The sequence below is a fragment of the Lithobates pipiens genome, unplaced genomic scaffold (assembly GCF_037356315.1).
Source record: "Lithobates pipiens isolate NorthernLeopardFrog02 unplaced genomic scaffold, aLitPip1_a1.2 Scaffold_22, whole genome shotgun sequence".
Lineage (NCBI taxonomy): Eukaryota > Metazoa > Chordata > Amphibia > Anura > Ranidae > Lithobates > Lithobates pipiens.
In genome coordinates, this window is record NW_027507784.1 from 12,423,680 (window position 1) to 12,444,578 (window position 20,899).

The following is a 20,899-nucleotide window of genomic DNA, read 5'->3' on the forward strand; positions in this document are numbered from 1 at the left end:
AGCCATTGCGGGGTGCCCGGCGGTCATCGCGCCCCGCTGGGCACAAGCATTGACTCCGGGTACATGCTGCGGGGACACGCGCACTGCCGGTGGTGCGCACCCGCCGCTAGTGGCCAAAAGGCGAAGGTAGCATTGTTTTTCACAGCCGTGCCATTCTGTCACAGTAAAACTGCGGCGGCTGGTCGGCAAGTGGTTAAAGGGAAAAAAAAAAAATGGTTTAGAATCACTTTACTTGAAAGCTCTCTATCTCTCTTCTGATCAAAGTTCATGAACAAAATGACTTTCAATCTCTCTCATATTTGAACAATGTTTAAAAACAATGTTATCTTGATCACTCTATCTTTTCTTGAGAAATGGAGTTGATTTACTATTTTAAATTGGAGAGTGCAAAATCTGGTGCAGCCATGTATGGTAGCCAATCAGCTTGGAACTTCAGCTTGTTCAATTAATGCCGCGTACACACGATTGGACTTTTCGATGAACTTGGTGCGGCGGACAATCCAACGGATTTTGCAGCTGAGGTCCGCCGGACTTTCAAGCCAACGGACTTGGCCACATGTGATCACTCCAAAAGTCAGACGGATTCGAACGTGATGACGTAGAATAAAGAAGTTCGTAGCCAGTAGCCAATAGCTGCCCTAGCGTCGGTTTTAGTCCATCGAACCAGCACACAGATGACCGCATTTTTCGACCGAACTCGAGTCCTTCGGACAAATTTGAAGCCAGTCTTAATTCTAGGTCCGCCAGACTTTTGGGAAGAAAAAGTCCGCTGGAGCCCCACACACGATCGAATTGTCCGACGGACTCTGGTCCGCCGGAAAGTCCGATCGTGTATACGCGGCATAAGCCTTGACCAAAAAAAACTGGAAGCTGATTGGTTTCTATGCAGAGCTGCACCAGATTTTGCACTCTCTTGTTTTAGTAAATCAACACTAATGCTTATAAATAATATTACTTTGTATCTCCATATCTCCCATCTGAAAAATGTTTAGAATCAATGTTACCTTGCTCTTCTCTATCTCCTGTCTGATCAATGTTTATAAACAATATTACTTTGTATCTCTCTATCTCCCGTCTGATCAATGTTTATAAACAATGTTACGCTGTATCTCTCTATCTCCTATCTGATCAATGTTTATAAACAATGTTACTTTGTATCTCTATATCTGTTGTCTGATCAATGTTTATAAACAATGTTACTTTGTATCTCTCTATCTCCCATCTGATCAATGTTTATAAACAATGTTACTTTGTATCTTTCTATCTCCTGTCTGATCAATGTTTATAAACAATGTTACTTTGTATCTCTCTATCTCCTGTTTGATTAATGTTTATAAACAATGTTACTTTGTATCTCTCCACTTCATGTTTGAGCAATGTTTATATCCAGTTAACAACCACCCACCTGCCTGCATTGTTCAGCAGGCGATCGGTCACTGTAGGCAAAGCGGAGTACTGGTACATTGCTGCCTACTTCCGGGATTAGGGAAAGCGTATGCATGCCTCCCCCGGCTTCTACTCGCTGACAGCAGGAGCCTGTCACCGAGTCCCAGCCAGTGATTCAGGGTTAGGACCTGATGATTGGCTGTGTGCAATCACAGCCCAGAGCTCTGTGTTGACATTCAACACAGAGCTCTGTACAGAGGGTGCAATCTATCAGTTTATCATCCCTGGTAGGTTTTTCATCCAGTGGTGCACCGATCGCATTGGTCTGGGGTATAGAGCTGTCACAGTCACTCTGACGGCTGTAGTGGCCGGTGTTTCATCAGATTAGGTGACCCATCAGAATTTGTAACAGAAGTGACGTAACATCGCTGCCATCTTGCTACACCCCGCACTCCTCCACAGTAAGGATACAGTCAGAAGTCGGCAAGTGGACATCTTGTTACAACCAGCGGAGTCACAGCAATTAAATATGGTATCAGATTAATAATACATGGCACAAGAAATAGAATATGAAAATAAAATGAAAAAACAAAAATCTGTCATTGACATACATATTAATTCATCATGAGAACAATAAATCTAAGACCCCTTTCACACCAGGGCGTTTTGCAGGCCCTATAGCGTTAGAAATAGCGCCTGCAATCCGCCCTAAAGAAGCTGCACCATTGTGTGTAGTGTGAAAGCCCCCGAGGGCTTTCACACTACAGCGGTGCGCTGGCAGGACGTCAGAAAAAAGTCCTGCCAGCAGCTTCTTTGGAGCGGTGAAGGAGCGGTGTGTTTACCGCTCCTCCCCATTGAAATCAATGGGGCAGCGCTGTAATGCCGCCGGTAAAACGCCACTATTGCGGTGTATTGCCGGCGGTTTTAACCCTTTCGCGGCCGCTAGTGGGGGGTAAAAGCAGCCCGCTAGTGGCCGAAATGCGCCGCAAATCCGGCGGTAAAACGCCGCTAAAAATAGCGGCGTTTTACCGCCGACGCAAAGGGTGGTGTGGTGTGAAAGGGGTCTAAATATAAACATAGAGATAGAGGTAAAATATAGTAATAATAACCTATATCCTATTCTTTTATTATTTTGCTTTTAGGCCATAAAGTAGAATTTTGGTCTCATCTGACCAGATCACCTTCTTCCACATGTTTGCTGCCCCCTCCCCCACATGGCTTCTCACAAACTACAAACAGGACTTCTTATGACTTTCTTTCTCCAATGTCTTTCTTCTTGTCACTCTTCCATAAAGGGCAGATTTGTGGAGAGACGACTAAGCCCTTGTACACACGGTCGAACATTCTGCCAACCAAAGCCGTTGGATTTTGTCCGACGGATTGTGTCCGAAACTGTTGCATACAGTAGGTGCTGCCGATATTGTGTCAATCTCGCTGCTTCTAGTGGTGAGATTGACACCCTACAAGCTCCGTCGCGGGAGCCAGCGCCGAGCTGGCTCACATCGGGAAAGGAAAAATTTTTCTTTTCCTTTCCCGATAAGCGACAAGCATCGCTGGCCGGGTTGACACTGGTGCGGGGATCCGAATTGGATTCCCGCCAATACCAGGCACTGTTTGGTATGAATCCTAAGGGAGAACTCCACGCCAAATGTAAAAAAAACGACATGGCTTCCCCCTTGGGAGGCATACCAGGCCCTTAGGTCTGGTAGGGATTTTAAGGGGAATCCCCTTCGCCGAAAAAAACTGTGTGGGGTCCCCCCCAAAATCCATACCAGACCCCTATCCGAGCACGCAGCCTGGCCGGTCAGGAAAGGGGGTGGGACGAGCGAGGCCCCCCCCTCCTGAGCCATACCAGGCCGCGTGCCCTCAACATGGGGGGTGCCTTGGGGAAGGAGGGGGCCGCGCGCCCACCCCACCCCAAAGCACCTGGTCCCCTTGTTGATGAGGACAAGGGCCTCTTCCCGACAACCCTGGCCGTTGGTTGTCGGGGTCTGTGGGCAGGGGGCTTATCGGAATCTGGGAGCTCCCTTTAATAAGGGGGCCCCCGGATCCCGGCCCCCCCACCCTATGTGAATGAGTATGGGGTACAATGTACCCCTACCCATTCACCTGTGAAAAAAATGTACAAAAAACACACACACACAAGGGTTAAAATAGTTTATTGCACAGCTCCGGGGGTCTTCCGTCTTCGGGGGTCTTCTCGCCGGACTCCTCCGCTATCTTCTGCTAGCTCTTTTACTAGCTGAGGAGCCCGGCTTTCTTCTTCGCCGCCGCCCTCTTCTTCCGACTTCGGGGGTCTTGTCCCCCTCTTCGGTTCTTCTTGCCGGGCCACCGCTTCTTCTTCCAGCTCTTTTACTAGCGGTGGCCCGGTCTTCTGCCGCCGCCGCCTTCCATTCTCCTTCTTCCTGACAACGGCCAGGGTTGTCGGGAAGAGGCCCTTGTCCTCATCAACATGCGCGGCCCCCCCTTCCCCAAGGCACCCCCCATGTTGAGGGCACGCGGCCTGTTATGGCTCAGAAGGGGGGGGGGCGCTCGCTCGTCCCCACCCCCTTTCCTGACCGGCCGGGCTGCGTGCTTGGATAGGGGTCTGGTATGGATTTTGGGGGGGACCCCACGCCGTTTTTTTCGGCGAAGGGGATTCCCCTTAAAATCCCTGCCAGACCTGCAACATTGTCACCTCGCTCTGGCTGCTATAGGAAAATGACATTTTCCTATTGCAGCCAGCGCAACGGGATTGCGCTGGTTAGAGAAGCCTGTCGCCGAGAACCAGCGTGATACTGTCGCGCTGGAAACACAATGTTGGCAGCACCTACTGTACACACGGTCGGACCAAGTTGTTGGAAAATCCGATCGTTCAGAACGTGATGACGTTATTTCGTTACGACGGGACTACATTCAGGCTAGTAGCCAATAGCTTTGATGTAGGAATTTGATCTGAGCATGCGTGGCACTTTGTCTGATCAAAATTATCTACACATGATCGGAGTATGTCCGATCAGAGCAGTTTGTCGGAAAAAATATTTCCAACAAGTTGGAAAATTGGGTCCGATGCAGACCACACACAGTCGGATTATCCGACAAAACGGTCCGATCGGACACATTCCAACGGAATCTCCGACCGTGTGTACAAAGGCTAATAGTTGTCCTGTGGACAGATTCTCCTCCCTGAGCTGTGGATCTCTGCAGCTCCTCCAGAGTTACCATGGACCTCTTGGCTCTTCTCTGATGAATGCTCTCCTTGCCCGGCCCGGTCAGTTTAGGTGGACGGACATGTCTTGGTAGGTTTGCAGTTGTTCCATACTCTTTCCATTTTCTGATGATGGATTGAACAGAGCTCCGTGAGATGATCAAAGATTGGGAGTTTTTTTTTATAACCTAACCCTGCTTTATACTTCTCCACAACTTCATCCCTGACCTGTCTGGTGTGTTCCCTGGCCTTTATGATGCTGTTTATTCACTAAGGTTCTCTAACAAACCTCTGAGGGCTTCACAGAACAGCTGTATTTATACTAAGATTACATTACACACAGGTGGACTCTATTTACTAATTAGGTGACTTCTGAAGGCAATTGGTTCCACTAGATTTTAGTTAGGGGTATCAAAGTAAAGTGGGCTGAATACAAATGCCCCTTCCCCCCCCCCCCCCACACACACACACACACTATTCACATATTTATTTGTAAACAAAAATTTGGAAAACCATTTATCATTTTCCTTCCACTTCACAATTATGTGTCACTTTGTGTTGGTCTATCACATAAAATCCCAATAAAATACATTTACGTTTTTGGTTGTAACATGAGAAAATGTGGAACATTTCAAGGGGTATGAATACTTTTTCAAGGCACTGTATGGCCCATTGAGGGTATAGAGCTCAATGGTGTTACAAAAAACAAAAAAATACTGACAGTGAATAAAAGTCTTTATCACAAGATGGCTCCATAATTTAATTTCCCCTTTTGCTATTCCAATTCGGCTTTTTGGCCACAAGATGGCAGTATCCAGAATCAATTAGAATTGTATTATGATTTTAAAGTGGAGGGCCACCCTGAAAAAAAAAAAAAAAATATTAAAAATTACAAAAAAAATCTAAAAAAAAAAAAAAGACATTTTTTTTTTTTTTTTTACTTACCAGAAATGCCTGTTGCTAGGCACATAATCCTAATCTTCCTCCTCCACGGAGATCTTCTTTCTTCTCTCCTTGTCGTTTTGTCTTCTGGGTAATGGGTCGCGCTGTGTTCTGAGAACTGTGTGTCCCAGAACACAGCGCGTCCCATTCACAAAGCGCTGCGCCACTCGCACAGGTGCAGTAGGAAACGGGCAGTGAAGCCGCAAGGCTCCACTGCCTGTTTCCCTTAGATCGAATGGCGGCGCCGGGACCCCGAGAGCTGAGGGACGGGTCGGTCTCGGGCGGTCGACATCGCGGGCGCCCTGGACAGGTAAGTCGGCTTATTAAGTCAGAAGCTACGGTGTTTGCAGCTGCTGAATTTTAATTATTATTTTTATTTTTTTTTAATGGCCCTCCTCTTTAATTTTAATTATAATTGAAATACTTTTGGGGGCGTGGCTTGGAGCCTGAAGACGATGGACGCCTGATCCTTCTCTCCCGTCCTGAGAGGTCCAGCTATCATCAGCTAAAGCTTACCCACAGCTACCTACCATGGGGAGCACACAGCAAAACGTCCCCCCGGCAAGTGCTCGTACGCCTAGGAGCCAAGACCCTCCGCCAAGCCCGCATATACCGGAGATATTCCGGTCTCGCGCCAGAGGAGCTTCGCAAGAGGCCCAAATCCAGGCCGCGGCGCACGAGGCCCCCTCAGCCAGCAGACGCCTCCGATCTCGGAGCCGCAGCCCACCAGCTCAGGCGTTCGATCCTCCGATGTCTCCCGCCCTCAGCCTCGCGGACCTACGGGCGGTAGCTGCAGACATCAAAACCACGTTATCCGCAGCCATCTCGGAACTCCGATCGGACTTCCAGGCCATGACAGCGCGGTTGGATGAGGTCAAAGACACGCAGGCCCGACACGACGCCTCACTATGCCAAGTCCAGCAGATTTCAGAATCACATGCGATCCACCTCAGGGAGGTAAATCGTCATTTAGAGGACCTCGACAACAGAGGCAGACGACGAAATGTGAGAGTGAGAGGTCTCCCCGAATCTGTGGATCCCCCACACATCGCTCAAGCTCTGGCATCCATCTTTAATGAGCTGTTGGACAGACCCCTGGACACCGCAATACCCTTTGAGCGAATACATAGAGCACTTCGCCCTAGGGGAAGAGAAGCAGACCCACCAAGGGATATAATATGCTGCCTCACAGATTTTATTTTAAAAGAGGAAATAATGAGAAGGGCGAGAGCCAAAGGAAGAATCATTCATCAAGGATCTGAGATAAAAATCTTTCAAGACCTTTCTTCCATTACCCTGCAGAGGAGAAGAGAACTAAGGCCCCTCTTGGATGTCCTTCGTGACAGAGCAGTCACATACAGGTGGAAGTATCCGTTTTGTCTCTCAGCCTCTGCCAATGGGCACACAGCGAACCTCAGAGTTCCCGAGGACATGGAACATTTCTGCTCGACACTCAACCTGCCGATCGTTGAAGTACCTGATTGGTACAGCGAATTTCGCTTACCCACCATGCACAGAGCGGAGCTCATGGACGGCATAGCGGAAGCAGGGAACTTCAGCATCAGCCGCCGTCGGAGAGCGTACCCTCCTCCCGCTCCTGCTTCTCCACGCGCAGCAGGCAATGTGAGAAATAATAGTCCCACAGCATCCCCGGACTACCGGAGACAACGAAGAGCCTGACTAGCTTGACGCCTTTCTCTATTAATCACTCATGACTATCACCTTGTTGAACCCCGGATCTCATGACATTACTTCTTTTTTATTTTTTCTATTTTTTCTACTGTACCTTTAGGTTCCGTTTCCCCCTCATACCCCTCCAAGACCCACTGGTATTTGCAACCTACATGTGGTGACACGCTTCCCTTTTTGTCTAACTGGTCATCTTCCCTCACTCCCTGCCTTGTCACGTCTCTACTTGATCAACGGGTCTGGTGAGTAACTGTTTATACCCTTTACAGGACACCGATCTCTATGTCTGCTGAGTCCACACATCCCTTTCAGTGCTCCAGCGAACTTGTTGTCTTTACCCGGATACCCTGTTGTTTGCCTCGCCAGACCCCATAGAGCAACTGTGACTATGCTTTAGATTTCCTACGCTATGACCCTCTTTTCTTACAGACTGCATATCCACAGTTACACCTTATATGCTTCTATAAATTAATGGGTTCACTTTATGTATACTCGTGCTAAGCACTTGTCTTCCTTGCATCCATTGCCTTTCCTTCCTCTTTATTCTCCTTTCTCTTTTCCTCCTCCTCTCCTCCCTTTTCTCTTTATTATTCTTTCCTCTTTCTCCTTTCCTTTCTCTCTTTTTCTTGCTTCTTCTTCTTGTTCTTGATCTTCTCTTTTTCTTTTTCTTTTCTCTCTTTCTTTCCCTTTCCTTGCCTTCCTGTTTATTTCTTATTTTAAGTATGACTCCCATGGCGATCGATACCTCAGTCCCACAATACCCTGCTTCTAGAAATTCTCCGCCCTCTCTAAATGCTTTGCATTACCCTAGCATGTTTTTTCTAGCTGATTGTTTTAAGCCAAATTCCAAGATTCATTGGTACCACATCTGCTGATCCCCACCTCGCATCATACCCTCTCTTGATAGAAAAGTAAGCCATTTGTTTCCCCTCCTTTAAATTCGATCGATCGCCATGTGAGCATGTTATGCAAATATGTTCTATATGCCATGGTATCTATAATCTATGTGCCTTATTTTACTCCTTACCTTTGGGAATCAATACTATGAATATGTTCCGCTATAAGGGGGTTGATGTTTGCTTAGGTTTATGCTTTTTTGATTTACTGAGCCGGGGTTCTAATACATGCTGACACAGGGGTTTCTCTCCCAGCCCTGCCTATTTTATTGTTCTATATTTCGTTACTACTTTATTCAACGGTTTGATTTTACCTTGTTAAGTCACGTGACCCACCAGGCAGTCTCCTGCTTTACTGGTCAGCTATCGCTTGCAGATGAACAGCCTATTGGCGCCATCACTGTCAGTAACCGGTACTTACTTACGTTTGTAGTAGCTATCCCGCTTGTCCTCCTTTGTTATCCACTTGTTAAGTCCATACCCGAATGCATCCAACCACAGGTCTGATTTTTTACCCTCTCACCCCGTCCTGATTGAAATATGCTTACCTTTGGTGACCACGCAACTCCTCTGTCATTAGCCTTATATCCTGCTTGGCCCTTCCGCCCTTTATTCTAATTGTTTAACTGTATTCCATACGCTATCCAGCATCCCCTCTTAGCAATGATTCATTTTGATGTAAGTTTTAACTTTAGGCTTCAAGACCTTCCAGGACCTCGAGATCCTATCTCATATCTCTTCGACACCTTCCACCCCCACCCACAGAGACCTCCTTTGAGAGTGATCTGACCTATACTGGATTTACCTCAGTTGGGTGTGACTTAGAATTACACCTGACCCCAGTCTATAAGTTTCTAACTTATCTTCGCTGTGTATGCCCCCAATACACGCAGCTACATAAGTCTTAACTTTCAGAGTTCTCCCGTCCTACCCCCCCCCTTTACCGTCCCCCCTCTTTGCCTACTCTTACCCTCACCCCTTCCCCTCGTTTTCACTCACCTATAACCGTTGGGGTTCCTCTCCGCTGCCCTCTTCGCCCCAGAGTTACACCACCTCACTCTGACACTCCGTTTCTGCCTAGGAAATTTCCCATGATGACCACCGTTAACTCCAAATCCAACTTCCCCTCGCTCAAAATAGCTTCTCTTAACGTAAAAGGTCTAAACATCCCAGAAAAAAGAAAATCGATATTATTAAGCATGCAACGATTGAAAGCAGATGTGATATTCCTACAGGAAACACACTTTCACTCCCTGAAAATTCCCAAATTAGCTTCGGACTTCTACCCTGTCCACTACCACGCTACATCCCCAACCTCTAAAACCAAGGGTGTATCTATCCTGTTATCCAAACATGCCTCTATACAGATTTCTGATACACATCAAGACGAACAGGGTAGATACATCTTTCTCAAAGGTACTTGGCACAACAAACCTATAACTTTGGCCAATTTATATAGCCCAAACAAAACCCAAGTATCCTTTTTTCGTGCCGTCTCCACCAAATTACAGGAATTTCAATCAGGTATTTTGCTCCTGGGTGGTGACTTCAATGTCCCCCTGGACCCTTTGGTGGACACGTCCACGGGCTCTTCTTCTCTTCCTTATAGAGCACTTCGTCAGATTAAGCTTTGCCTCCAAAAACTTTCTCTCCATGACACATGGCGCACAACCCATCCTACGACGAAAGACTTCACCTTTTACTCATCTCCTCACAACAAGTACTCACGGATTGACTATCTATTCTTAACTCAACCTGATCTTGCCTATCTGTCAAATGCAACAATAGAACCGATGACTCATTCAGACCATCACCCCATCACGGCGACACTGACACTTCCCGACAAACTATCTCGTACCCAAATTTGGAGACTTGACCCCGCTATCCTCTCAGACGTAGGGAACATAGCAGATCTCAAAACTTACTTGAACGACTATTTTAAAGAGAATGACACACCTGACACTTCTTCACTGACACAATGGGCTGCCCATAAGTGCGTTATCAGAGGGAAAATGATTTCTATATCAGCCAAAGCTAAAAGAGACAGACAGAGGTATCTTCAACAATTATTCGACAAACTCAAAATACTAGAGTCGACCCATAAACGTACCCTAGCCTCTCTAACGCTCCAAGACCTTCAAGCTACCAGGACTCAAATACAGGAGGAACTAGGCAAGCACATTAGGAAACGATACATGCTGTCCCAAAGATATTTTTACGAATTCGGGAACAAAAGCAGCAAAATGTTAGCAAGGGCACTCCATTCTAAAAAGACTGACTCCACCGTTCACTGCTTAAACTCCCCAACGGGAATTAAACGCACCAAAAATGATGAGATTGCACGGGAGTTTGAGCAATTCTACGCTAAACTATACAATCTAAAAGGATCTGATAACCATTCACCCCCTTCCCAAACTAGACTACGACAAATGACGGAATTTCTAAATAAATATTGCCCGAAACTCTTAACACAGGACCTTATAGCTGACCTGGAAGGCCCCATTACCCAAGCTGAATGGGACAAAGCACTTAAACAAACGAAATCAGGCAAAAGCCCAGGCCCGGACGGATTGCCTGCAGTCTACTACAAAACTTTCGCAGATATTTTACAGAAACCATTCCTATCAGCTTTCAACTCTCTTTCTGACACGACCCACATGCACAAGGAGATGCTTGAAGCTCATATAGTGGTTCTACCCAAAGATGACAAAGACCCCACACAACCAGCTAGCTACAGACCTATATCCCTTCTTAATGCGGACGTCAAGCTCTTTGCTAAAATCTTGGCCAATAGGATACTCCCCATTCTGCCCTCCCTTATTGCTAAAGACCAAGTGGGATTTGTTCCCAACCGTGAAGCTAGAGATAACACTCTCAAAGCTATAAACTTACACCACATTATCACAACTTCCAAAAGTAAGGGATTCTTCCTGTCCCTTGATGCGGAGAAGGCATTCGACAGGGTAGCATGGGATTATATGCAAGCTGTCTTACAATCCTTTGGCTTTGGTCCACAATTTTCTATCCTGGTTAACTCCCTATATCACAACCCAACGGCCAGGGTGCGTGTTAATAGTGCCCTGTCGGATGCCTTCTCCATATCCAATGGAACCAGGCAGGGATGCCCCCTGTCTCCCGTTCTCTTCATCCTCACCCTTGAACCCCTTCTTAACAGCATTAGACAAAACCCCGATATATCAGGAATCAAGACCAATACCAAAGAATACAAACTTGCTGCATTTGCAGACGATATCCTACTCTTCCTTACTCGTCCGCATACATCAATCCCGATTTTACTGAACGAATTTAAAAACTTCAACATACTTTCCAATCTGAAAATTAATTTCTCTAAATCATATGCCCTCAATGTTTCCCTCCCTTCTGAAGATGTTCTCCGTTGTAAAGCAAACTTCCCTTTCCATTGGAACGACCACTCCATTACCTACCTGGGCATTCAACTGACGTCCCACCTAAAAGACCTGTACATAAGAAACTTCCAGGTCATGTTACAAAACATTATCTCCGACCTGAAGCGTTGGGATAAGCCAATATTCTCGTGGTTCGGCAGAGCTGCCATACTAAAAATGAATGTTCTACCGAGACTTTTATACATACTTCAGACGATCCCCATACATCTCCCGCGATCGTTCTTCCAATCCTACAGAAGCATATGCTCCAGATTTCTATGGGGCTCCCGCAGACCAAGGATCAAATACACCTCCCTGACCCGTCCCAAAACTTTTGGTGGCATAGGCCTTCCAGACCTGTTGAACTATTATCATGCAGTTCAACTCTCTAGAATTGTAGATTGGAATACCCAGTCGACTAACAAAGATTGGATATCCTTAGAATCCTCATGCACTATACTGCCACTCGAATCCCTCCCTTGGATTCAGTCTTCGCTGTCCCAAAAGGAAATCAAATTACACCCACTCATAGCTCCGACTTTGCGATGTTTTCGAAAACTATGCACACAATCCTCAATCTCTTCCATCACGAGCCCTCTAACCCCACTTAAATTAAACCCTGACTTCCCGCCTGGAATGTACCCCAACTTCCTCCAAGGCCATTGGTCGCAACCACATATCCTTCTACAACACTTTTATAGCAATGGACGCCCTAAATCATCCTCCCAATTAGCTAGTGAAATGCAAACGGCCCCTATTCCCTTTTGGACCTTCCAACAAATATCCCACTTCCTCAAAAAACTGGGGAATGTGACTGACCTTTCGAGACAACTAACGCCCTTTGAACAACTTTGCACCGCAGATTCACCCCACACACACCTTATCTCCCAAGCACACGCTCTCTTATTTGGTGATTGCAAATCTAACGATCTTCGAACTTGTACAGCTTGGGAACAAGACCTAAACCTTACACTTACAGAAGATGACTGGGACAATATATTTCGTAATATCCATAAGGGCTCCACAAATGTATCCGTTCAAGAAACGGGGTACAAACTTCTATCCCGTTGGTATAAAACACCAGAGAGATTACACAAATGGGATTCATCCATCTCTGAAACATGCTGGAGATGCCAACAAAACCAAGGCACCCTACTCCACGTTTGGTGGACTTGCCCCTCCCTCCAATCATTCTGGACAACCATACATCAATTGATAAAAACTATAACGACCTATGAGGTACCTTACTGCCCTGCTCAATTCCTTTTACACCACACCACTCTGTCTCAATCTACCTATCGCAAATCCATTATAATTCATATGATCAATGCTGCTAAGCAATGTATCCCGATCCACTGGAAATCCCGCACTGTCCCTACTGCCCACACCTGGCTTCTGAAAATGCAAAGGATAGCGGACATGGAAGAACTAATTCATATAGCCAAGGACAAACCAAGTACTTATGGGTCCAAATGGGCATGTTGGAAACATTTCTTAACCACACCAGACTTTGACCGCATTACAACACTCGCCAACTAGTTCAACTGACAGGACTAGACTCGCACCCTACGTCTCATCTTGCGTCCTATTCTTTTTGACTCTCTTTTACACTAATCTGATTGACCTCCTTTTACTACATTCCCCCTCTTTAGCATAATATCAGAATTCCCTTATCCCCGATACCACCACCAATTTAAACCTACATAGGGTTACAATATCGCAATTTCCTCCCGCCCATCGCATTGTTCTCCCCACCCACTACATCTAACTAAGGGCAGCGGAGTTGAACCCCTTATCCTCCCCCCCTACTACCCGCCCCCTCTTCCCATACCCTTCCCTCCTCCCTAACCCCTCTCCTTCTCCTTGGCTTATAGTACGATGAATACCATTCGCTGTTTACTGAAACTAACATGTTATATAGCTAACGGACCCCCATGCAGATATATATTTGTGCATATTTCACTGTCGGGGTGGTTCGACAATTGTATTATGTTCTTCAAGTTCATTCTTGACTTTTACTGTTCTGTGAGCTACTAGATTTGTACAACAAGCTCTATATGCTTTACCCTTTGTAACTGCTGTTAATCATATGTTTTGTCTTTCTTGCTGTATTGTTTTTACACTTAATAAAATTCTTGGAAAAAGAAAAGAAAAGAAATACTTTTAGGTATTTTACATTTAATTAATATAAACAAATTAAAGTTGTTTACGATGTCTTTCATAATTTTAGTCAGTTACAATAGTATTATATTTTATATTGTGTAAGGATTGAACTAGATTGGATATCCTTAATTGGCAAACTTGTGTGTATATATATATATATATATATATATATAGCGTTTGGATTGCAGCCGCGGTCGTGAGATTCTCCATTGGCACCTTCCGTTAAATCGTTTTTGACTACCTGTAATGGGGGTCATTGGATTCTGGATGTGTGGCTGGTGATGGTGGAGGAAGACATTACTCCTTTGCTGATTGCTGATTGCTGACTATACAGGAAGATTTTATCCATATATTGTTTATTTGGATACTTTATTTCATTTATAGTGTGATCCTTGACTTTTTGATTTTTTTTTGGGGGGGATTTTTGTGTTTGTTTTTTGATTCCTCAACTCGGACTCTCTAGCTAAGAATTGAAGCTTACACATGATACATACGTTATAATCTGTTGTGTTTATGGTCACAGGTTTATGCACTTTTAGCACTTTTTTTGCACTTGCACTTTTATCATATGCACAGAGAGCACGGTTTCAATTAATTTATTCAATTAATTTGTTCACATTTCCTTTGTAACAACGTGCTGCTCCTATTGTTGTTATTATTTAATTACAAAAGATTTCTTTGCCATTTGCGTGGGTTGGTGGTATTTCTACTTATTATTATTAGATATGGGCTAGTGTATATATGTATGTATACTTGGATATAATTATCTCAACGTATTATCTCATCTGTAGATATAGTGTGAAAAAACACCCTACACAATACAAGCTAAAGCAATAAACCGGAAGGCACTACACACTAATACACCAAAAATTGTTAAATAGTATGTGTACTTACTATTATAAGAGGTTCCTACCAACCCTGCCATCTTATTTAATATGCAATGTTAGTACAACGATCTCCCCTGCTGAGCTATTGTGTTCAGAAAGGGGGCGCCCCCGCGCAAGAACACAGCGGTCAGTGCTCTCAGCCATTGGCTGAGATTGCTGATCAGATGCTGATCAGCAGACATTTTTTTGATCATACCCCTTCAACAGAAGCCAGACTTTCGGGCACACATGGCTCAAAATGTCACGTGGTTTCTATTGAACTGGCTGATGCCACCCGATATTCGGATAGTATGACTATGACCCTTAACACACTGATCCCTGTGCTGGATGATCCAGGCCAGGCACTCATCCCACATCAGTGCCTGACCTTACAAATGCGCTTCTGGAAGAATGGTCAAAAATTCCAATAGACATGTTTCTAAACCTTGTGGACGGCCGTCCCAGAAAAGTTGAAGTTGATATAGCTGCAACTCAATATTGAACCCTACGAACTAAGACTGGGATGCCTTTAAAGTTCATGAGCGTGTAAAGGCAGGCGCCCCAATACTTTTGGTATTATGGTGTATATTCTCTCATTAAAAACGTATCATCCCGTCCCCCATCAACTCTTCTCTACCTTCAACTCTCTACTTCATCCTCCACTGCCTACACCCACTATCTCACTCACTGCCCGGGAGATCACCTTTTATCACATAAAATTCGAGAGGAGATCTCTACTGTTCAGATAATGTCCATGCTTTACATCTCATGCCCACAGGTACAATCATCACTTCCCTCTTTCAACCCCAACACTACAGACAAAGTTGCTAAATTACTTGCCTACATCCATCTTACCACCTGCCTCTGGATCCTGTTCCCTCACAAATGCTACATTCACCCTCTAGCTCTATTCTACCCTCTCTAACCCACATCTTCAATCTCTCCCTCTCTTCTGGCATCTTCCCCAACTCTTTAAAACATGAACTCGTCAGCCCCATCCATAAAAAGCCCTCACTGGACCCATCCAATCTTAACAACCTACCCCCAATTTCCTTGCTCCCCTTTTTATCCAAACTCCTTGAATGTCTATTGTACAACCAAATGAGCGTCCACTTTGCTGATAATAGCCTTCTTGATCTCTTCAGTCTGGATTTCATCCTCAACATTCCACAGACACTGATCTCCTAAAACAAACACATGACTACTACTCTACTAACGACCAAAACTAAGGGACACTATTCTGTACTCCTACTCCTGGACCTCTCTGCTGCCTTCGATATGGTTGACCACCCCCTCCTTCTCAAAATACTCCACGCCTTTGGTTTCCAGGACTGCGCTCTTCACTGGTGCTCTACCAACTTATCCAACCGCACCTTTAGCATTACAATTCTACTTCCTCCTCTCCTCTTCCTTTCTCTGTTGGGGTCCCCCAAGGTTCTGTTCTTGGACCTCTCCTATTTTCAATCTACACCTCCTTCCTGGGTCAGCTAATAGCCTCTCATGGCTTCCAATACCATCTCTACGCTGAAGACAATCAAATCTATTTCTCTACCCCTCAACTCATTCCTTCAGACTCCTCAAATATCAATAATTTACTATCAGATATAATAGTTTGGATGTTACACCACTTCAAACTCAATCAATCCAAAACCGAACTTATCATTTTTACTCCCCCATATGCCCCTTCCCCTGATTTTTCTGTCAAAATCAATGGCCCAACTATCAGCCCATCCCCACATGCCAAGGTCCTAGGAGTAGTCCTGGACTCTGAACTCTCTTTTAAGCCCCATGTCCAATCACAGTCCAAATCTCAACCTCTGCAACATCTGCAAAATACGCCAGAAGGTGGGCTTTAAACCTGGGCGTAGCATGTCTGTAAATTGAGTAAAACAAAATTGGAGAATCCATTCCCTTTGGCATGTCACAGAAAAAAAGTGTCTTAAATCTCAGAAGCCAACAATCAGGGGAGATCTGGACATCTCCCTGTGTATGTTGATAGGGGAATTCTGGCTGCTGATCTCCTGACCATTCAGCTAATAATTATTGAAGAGCAAAATGCAAAATACAAAAATGTACATATATATCAGAAGCATCAAATAATAGAATGGCAAGAAATGTGATCTCAGTTATTTTACCCGTGGTGTGATTGTTAGTGCCAGATGGGCTGGTTTGATTATGTATACCCAATGGGAGAACAGGAAATTCCCAACGTGAATGTGCAGCTGACAAATCTACAGAAATTGTGTGATGAAATCGTGTTACCATGGAGCAAGAACCTCAAATAAATATTGGAGAAATGTGGAATCCACACCATGAAGAACTGAGGGAGGCCTAACTCAGTATGAAAATAGCCCAATAAATTGCCTAGTGAATCTACCATAGATCTGTGCTCCAATATCACCAGCATGTTCTTTTTGAATAGTTTGATAGAGCTTTACATCTTCCTGAAAAAATAAAATATTCATTGCCACAGCATGTGAATTCGTGTAGGAATCCATGCCTTGTATGTTTATGAAGGTTGTAGAAGATTTCAAATATAACTAAAATCTTGATATTACAGGACATGTCCCATCCATCTCCAGATGATGAGATGGAAGAACCCGACATCCCACTATGTGACAAAATTCCTGATGATTCCGTAGTCACATCACAGAATGATACTTGTGAAGAAAATCAAAATGGGAAAATTCTAAATGTTCCACATCAGCAAAGCAACACTGACACCTGCAAAACAAGTCCACATGAGAACGTTCTACACCAAGAATGTGACTCCTTCTCAGACAAATCTCAAGCTGAACCTGACCTTAACATCTCATCCAAGATACAACCCTTGCAAAAGGACCAATGTGACAATGATGGAGAAGGTGACAAAGAAGTGGCTTCAGATGGACTCCAGAGGACTTGCAGAGAGGTGAGGTTTATGATTGCAGCAGAAGTTGAATACAAAATGTCTGCAGAGATATGTTCCAGGAAGACCCAACAAATTTAGATATTTACAGGGAAGTGACCACTGAACTAGAGAACATCTCTGCCTAAATGGATCACTCCAAAAGTCAGACGGATTTGAACGTGATGACGTAGAATAAAGAAGTGGCTCATGATTGGCCAAGCATGCACTGTGACCCCGTATGCTTGGCCAATCACAGTGCCAGCAGCGAGGAGAGCCATGATTGGCCACAGGCAGGATGCCTGTGGCCAATCATAGCTCAGGCTGTGTAGTACACGCCCCACACTATATAAGACCGCCAGCGCGGCAGCCTTGTGTAGTGTGTTGGCGTCTGAAGCAGTTAGTGGATGTTCTGTGTACCTTCAACACAGTATACACCGATCGTTATCGGACGATTTTCGATCTTGCTCTTCTGTAGTGGTTGTTGTCTGCATGCCCTGACCGCAGTATACACCGCTATATTCACCTCACCTATATAGCTAGTGATCTATCTTTATAATAGAGCTTGCAGTCAGTAGTGTTAGGAGCTTGTGCGTGCTGTCTGCGTGCTCTGTACCCAGTACACACCGCTATATCCACCTACATAGCTCTTCTCTATTTGAGCCATCTGCCATCTGCAGGAGTTATTGGAAGTTGTGTGTGCCTCCAGCACAGCATACATTTGTATATACCCCTTTATCTCTGGTGTTCTATAATAAAGGCATCTGCAGGAGTTAGTGGGTGTTGTGTGCCTCCAGAACAATATACACTACCCAACTGCTGTTTTACCCAACTCCCTTCAGGCCATTACCATGTCTGGAAGGCCAGCAAGGAGAGGCAGACAGGCGCGAGCCGATAAAAGAGGGCAAGCAGGCTCTGTGTCTAGAGACAACAGTGCTGGTCATGGACGTGGTGCATTGTCATCAGCACATGGCCATGGGACATGCTTGTCCTTCTTTTCGGCAGCTGGACATGTTGAACCGCAACATGCCAATGACTTGGTAGAGTGGATGACCAAGCCCTCTTCATCCTCCTCATCCTCTCTCACCCAGTCTCAGGGTACTATCAAAGCAGCTGCCAACGCATCGTCTTCCCTCGTCTCAATATCATCATCAGTGACTCCTTCCCTAGACCCACCACGTCCTCCTGAGGAGTCTCCTGAACTCTTTGAGCACAGTGTTGGATACATGCTCCAGGAGGATGCCCAGTGTTTTGTAGGCTCTGATGATGACACTCAGCTAGAGGAAGGCAGTAGCGTGAATGCAGAGAGAGGGGATGCTCAAGAAGGACAGCAATCTGGCAGCCATGTTCCACAAGCTGCAGCATATTGCCAGGTTTGCTACAGCGATGAAGAGGGAGGGGATGATGAGGGCACTGACTCCACGTGGGTGCCTGGTAGGAGAGAGGAGGAGGCACATGTCCAACGAGGCTGGATGCCCTCCGGGGGCCAGCTTAGGGGCAGCACACCGACTGAATCACACCGCAGAGCTCCGCCTGTGCAGGGCGCTGCCTCTGCGCGTTATTCTAAAAGTTCTTTGGTGTGTGCCTTTTTTGAGACGAGTGCATCAGATCGCACCGCTGCTATTTGCAACATATGTCTCAAGCGTATCTCACGTGGCCAAAACATCAGCCGCTTGGGCACCACATGCTTGACCAAACATATGTTGACCTGCCATGCAGCTCGTTGGCAAGCGTACCTCAAAGACCCACACCAAAGAACAAAGCGGACCTCTCCTTGCTCCTCAACAGCTGGCATCTCCAACCCTACTAGACCTTCAGTCCTCTCTGAAACCTGCTCTGAGAGGAATGAAGGTGTAGAATTAGGTGTGTCACAGCCAAGTGCTTCCGGGCACTCTGCTAGCAGTACACCCACGTCCGATTATAGCAGGCAAATGTCCCTGCCCCAGCTGCTGGACCGGCGAAAGAAGTTCACTCCCAGCCATCCACATGCCCAGTGGTTGAATGCTAGCTTGGCTAAATTGCTAGCACTTCAACTGCTGCCTTTTCAGTTGGTAGACTCGGCCCCCTTCCGTGAGTTTGTACAATGTGCGGTTCCTCAGTGGCAGGTCCCCAAACGCCACTTTCTCACGGAAGGCGATTCCGGCTCTCTACCGGCATGTGGAAGGCAATGTCCTTGCCTCACTGGACAGAGCGGTCAGCGGTAAAGTGCATATTACCGCTGACTCATGGTCCAGCAGGCATGGACAGGGATGTTACCTGTATTTCACGGCCCATTGGGTCACTCTTCTGGCAGCTAGGAAGGATGCAGGACAAGGTGCAGTAGTGTTGGAGGTTGTTCCGCCACCACGCCTCCAAAATGCTACTATTGGTTGTGACACACCTCTCTCCTCCACCCCCTCCTCTTCTTCTTCCTCCATGGCCTCTTCCAGTGCTCTGTCCTCAGAACCAGCGGTGCTTCGTAGGCGTTCCAGGGGCTACGCAAGTACGCAGGCAAAATGATGCCATGCCGTGCTTGCGCTGGTTTGTTTGGGGGACAGGAGCCACACTGGGGCGGATGTTTTGTCAGCTCTGCAGGGGCAGGCCGAGAGGTGGTTGACGCCATGCCGGCATAAGCCAGGAATGGTGGTTTGTGACAATGGCACCAACCTCCTCTCCGCCCTCCGACAGGGACAACTGACCCATGTGCCCTATGTAGCTCACGTCCTTAACCTGGTGGTGCAGCGGTTCTTGGGCAGGTACCCGGGCTTACAGGATGTCCTGAAGCAGGCTAGGAAAGTCTGTGTGCATTTCCGCCGATCATTTAATGCCTGTGCTCGGCTGGCTGAGCTCCAAAAGGAGTTGAACCTGCCCAAGAACCGCCTTATATGTGACATGCCCACCAGGTGGAACTCAACGTTGGCCATGCTGCAGCGGCTGCACATGCAGCAGAGGGCCATCAATGAGTATCTGTGCGACTACGGCACTAGGACAGGGTCAGGGGAGCTTGGTTTTTTCTCATCACGCCAGTGGGGCATGATCAGGGATGCATGCACTGTCCTGTCACCGTTTGAGGAGGCCACAAGGATGGTGAGCAGTGACAGTGCATGCATCAGTGACACTGTATCTCTTGTCCACCTCTTGGAGCATACGCTGCGTGGAATAATGGACAGGGCACTTGAGGCAGAACAGATGCAGGAAGAGGAGGACTTCCTTGCATCTCAAGGCCCCCTTTATCCAGACAGTGTTCCTGCTGTGCCACCCATCACACAGGAAGAGGATGAGGAGGAGGAAGAGGAGGAGGAGGATGATTGTGTCAGCATGGAGGTGGAGGCTGGTACTCAGCAGCAGCAGTCTTGTAGGGATGATTTACAGTCCCAAGAAACACGTGGACTTGTACGTGGCTGGGAGGAGGTAGCTGCGGATCATGTTGTCCTTAGTGACCCAGAGGACTCCGGACCGAATGCCTCAGCTAACCTACGCTGCATGGCCTCCCTGAT

General features: G+C 46.3%; 1 protein-coding gene across 1 annotated transcript in view; it reads left to right on the forward strand.

Annotated features, from left to right (window-relative positions):
* The window catches only part of LOC144000389 (interferon-induced very large GTPase 1-like), a 109,504-nt gene that overhangs the window by 32,922 nt on the left and 55,683 nt on the right, over positions 1 to 20,899 (forward strand). Inside the window, exon 2 of the mRNA XM_077494198.1 lies at positions 17,097 to 17,447. Coding sequence (XP_077350324.1) covers positions 17,100 to 17,447 — 348 coding nt within the window. The 5' untranslated portion in view covers positions 17,097 to 17,099. The remainder of the gene's footprint in view (positions 1 to 17,096; positions 17,448 to 20,899) is intronic.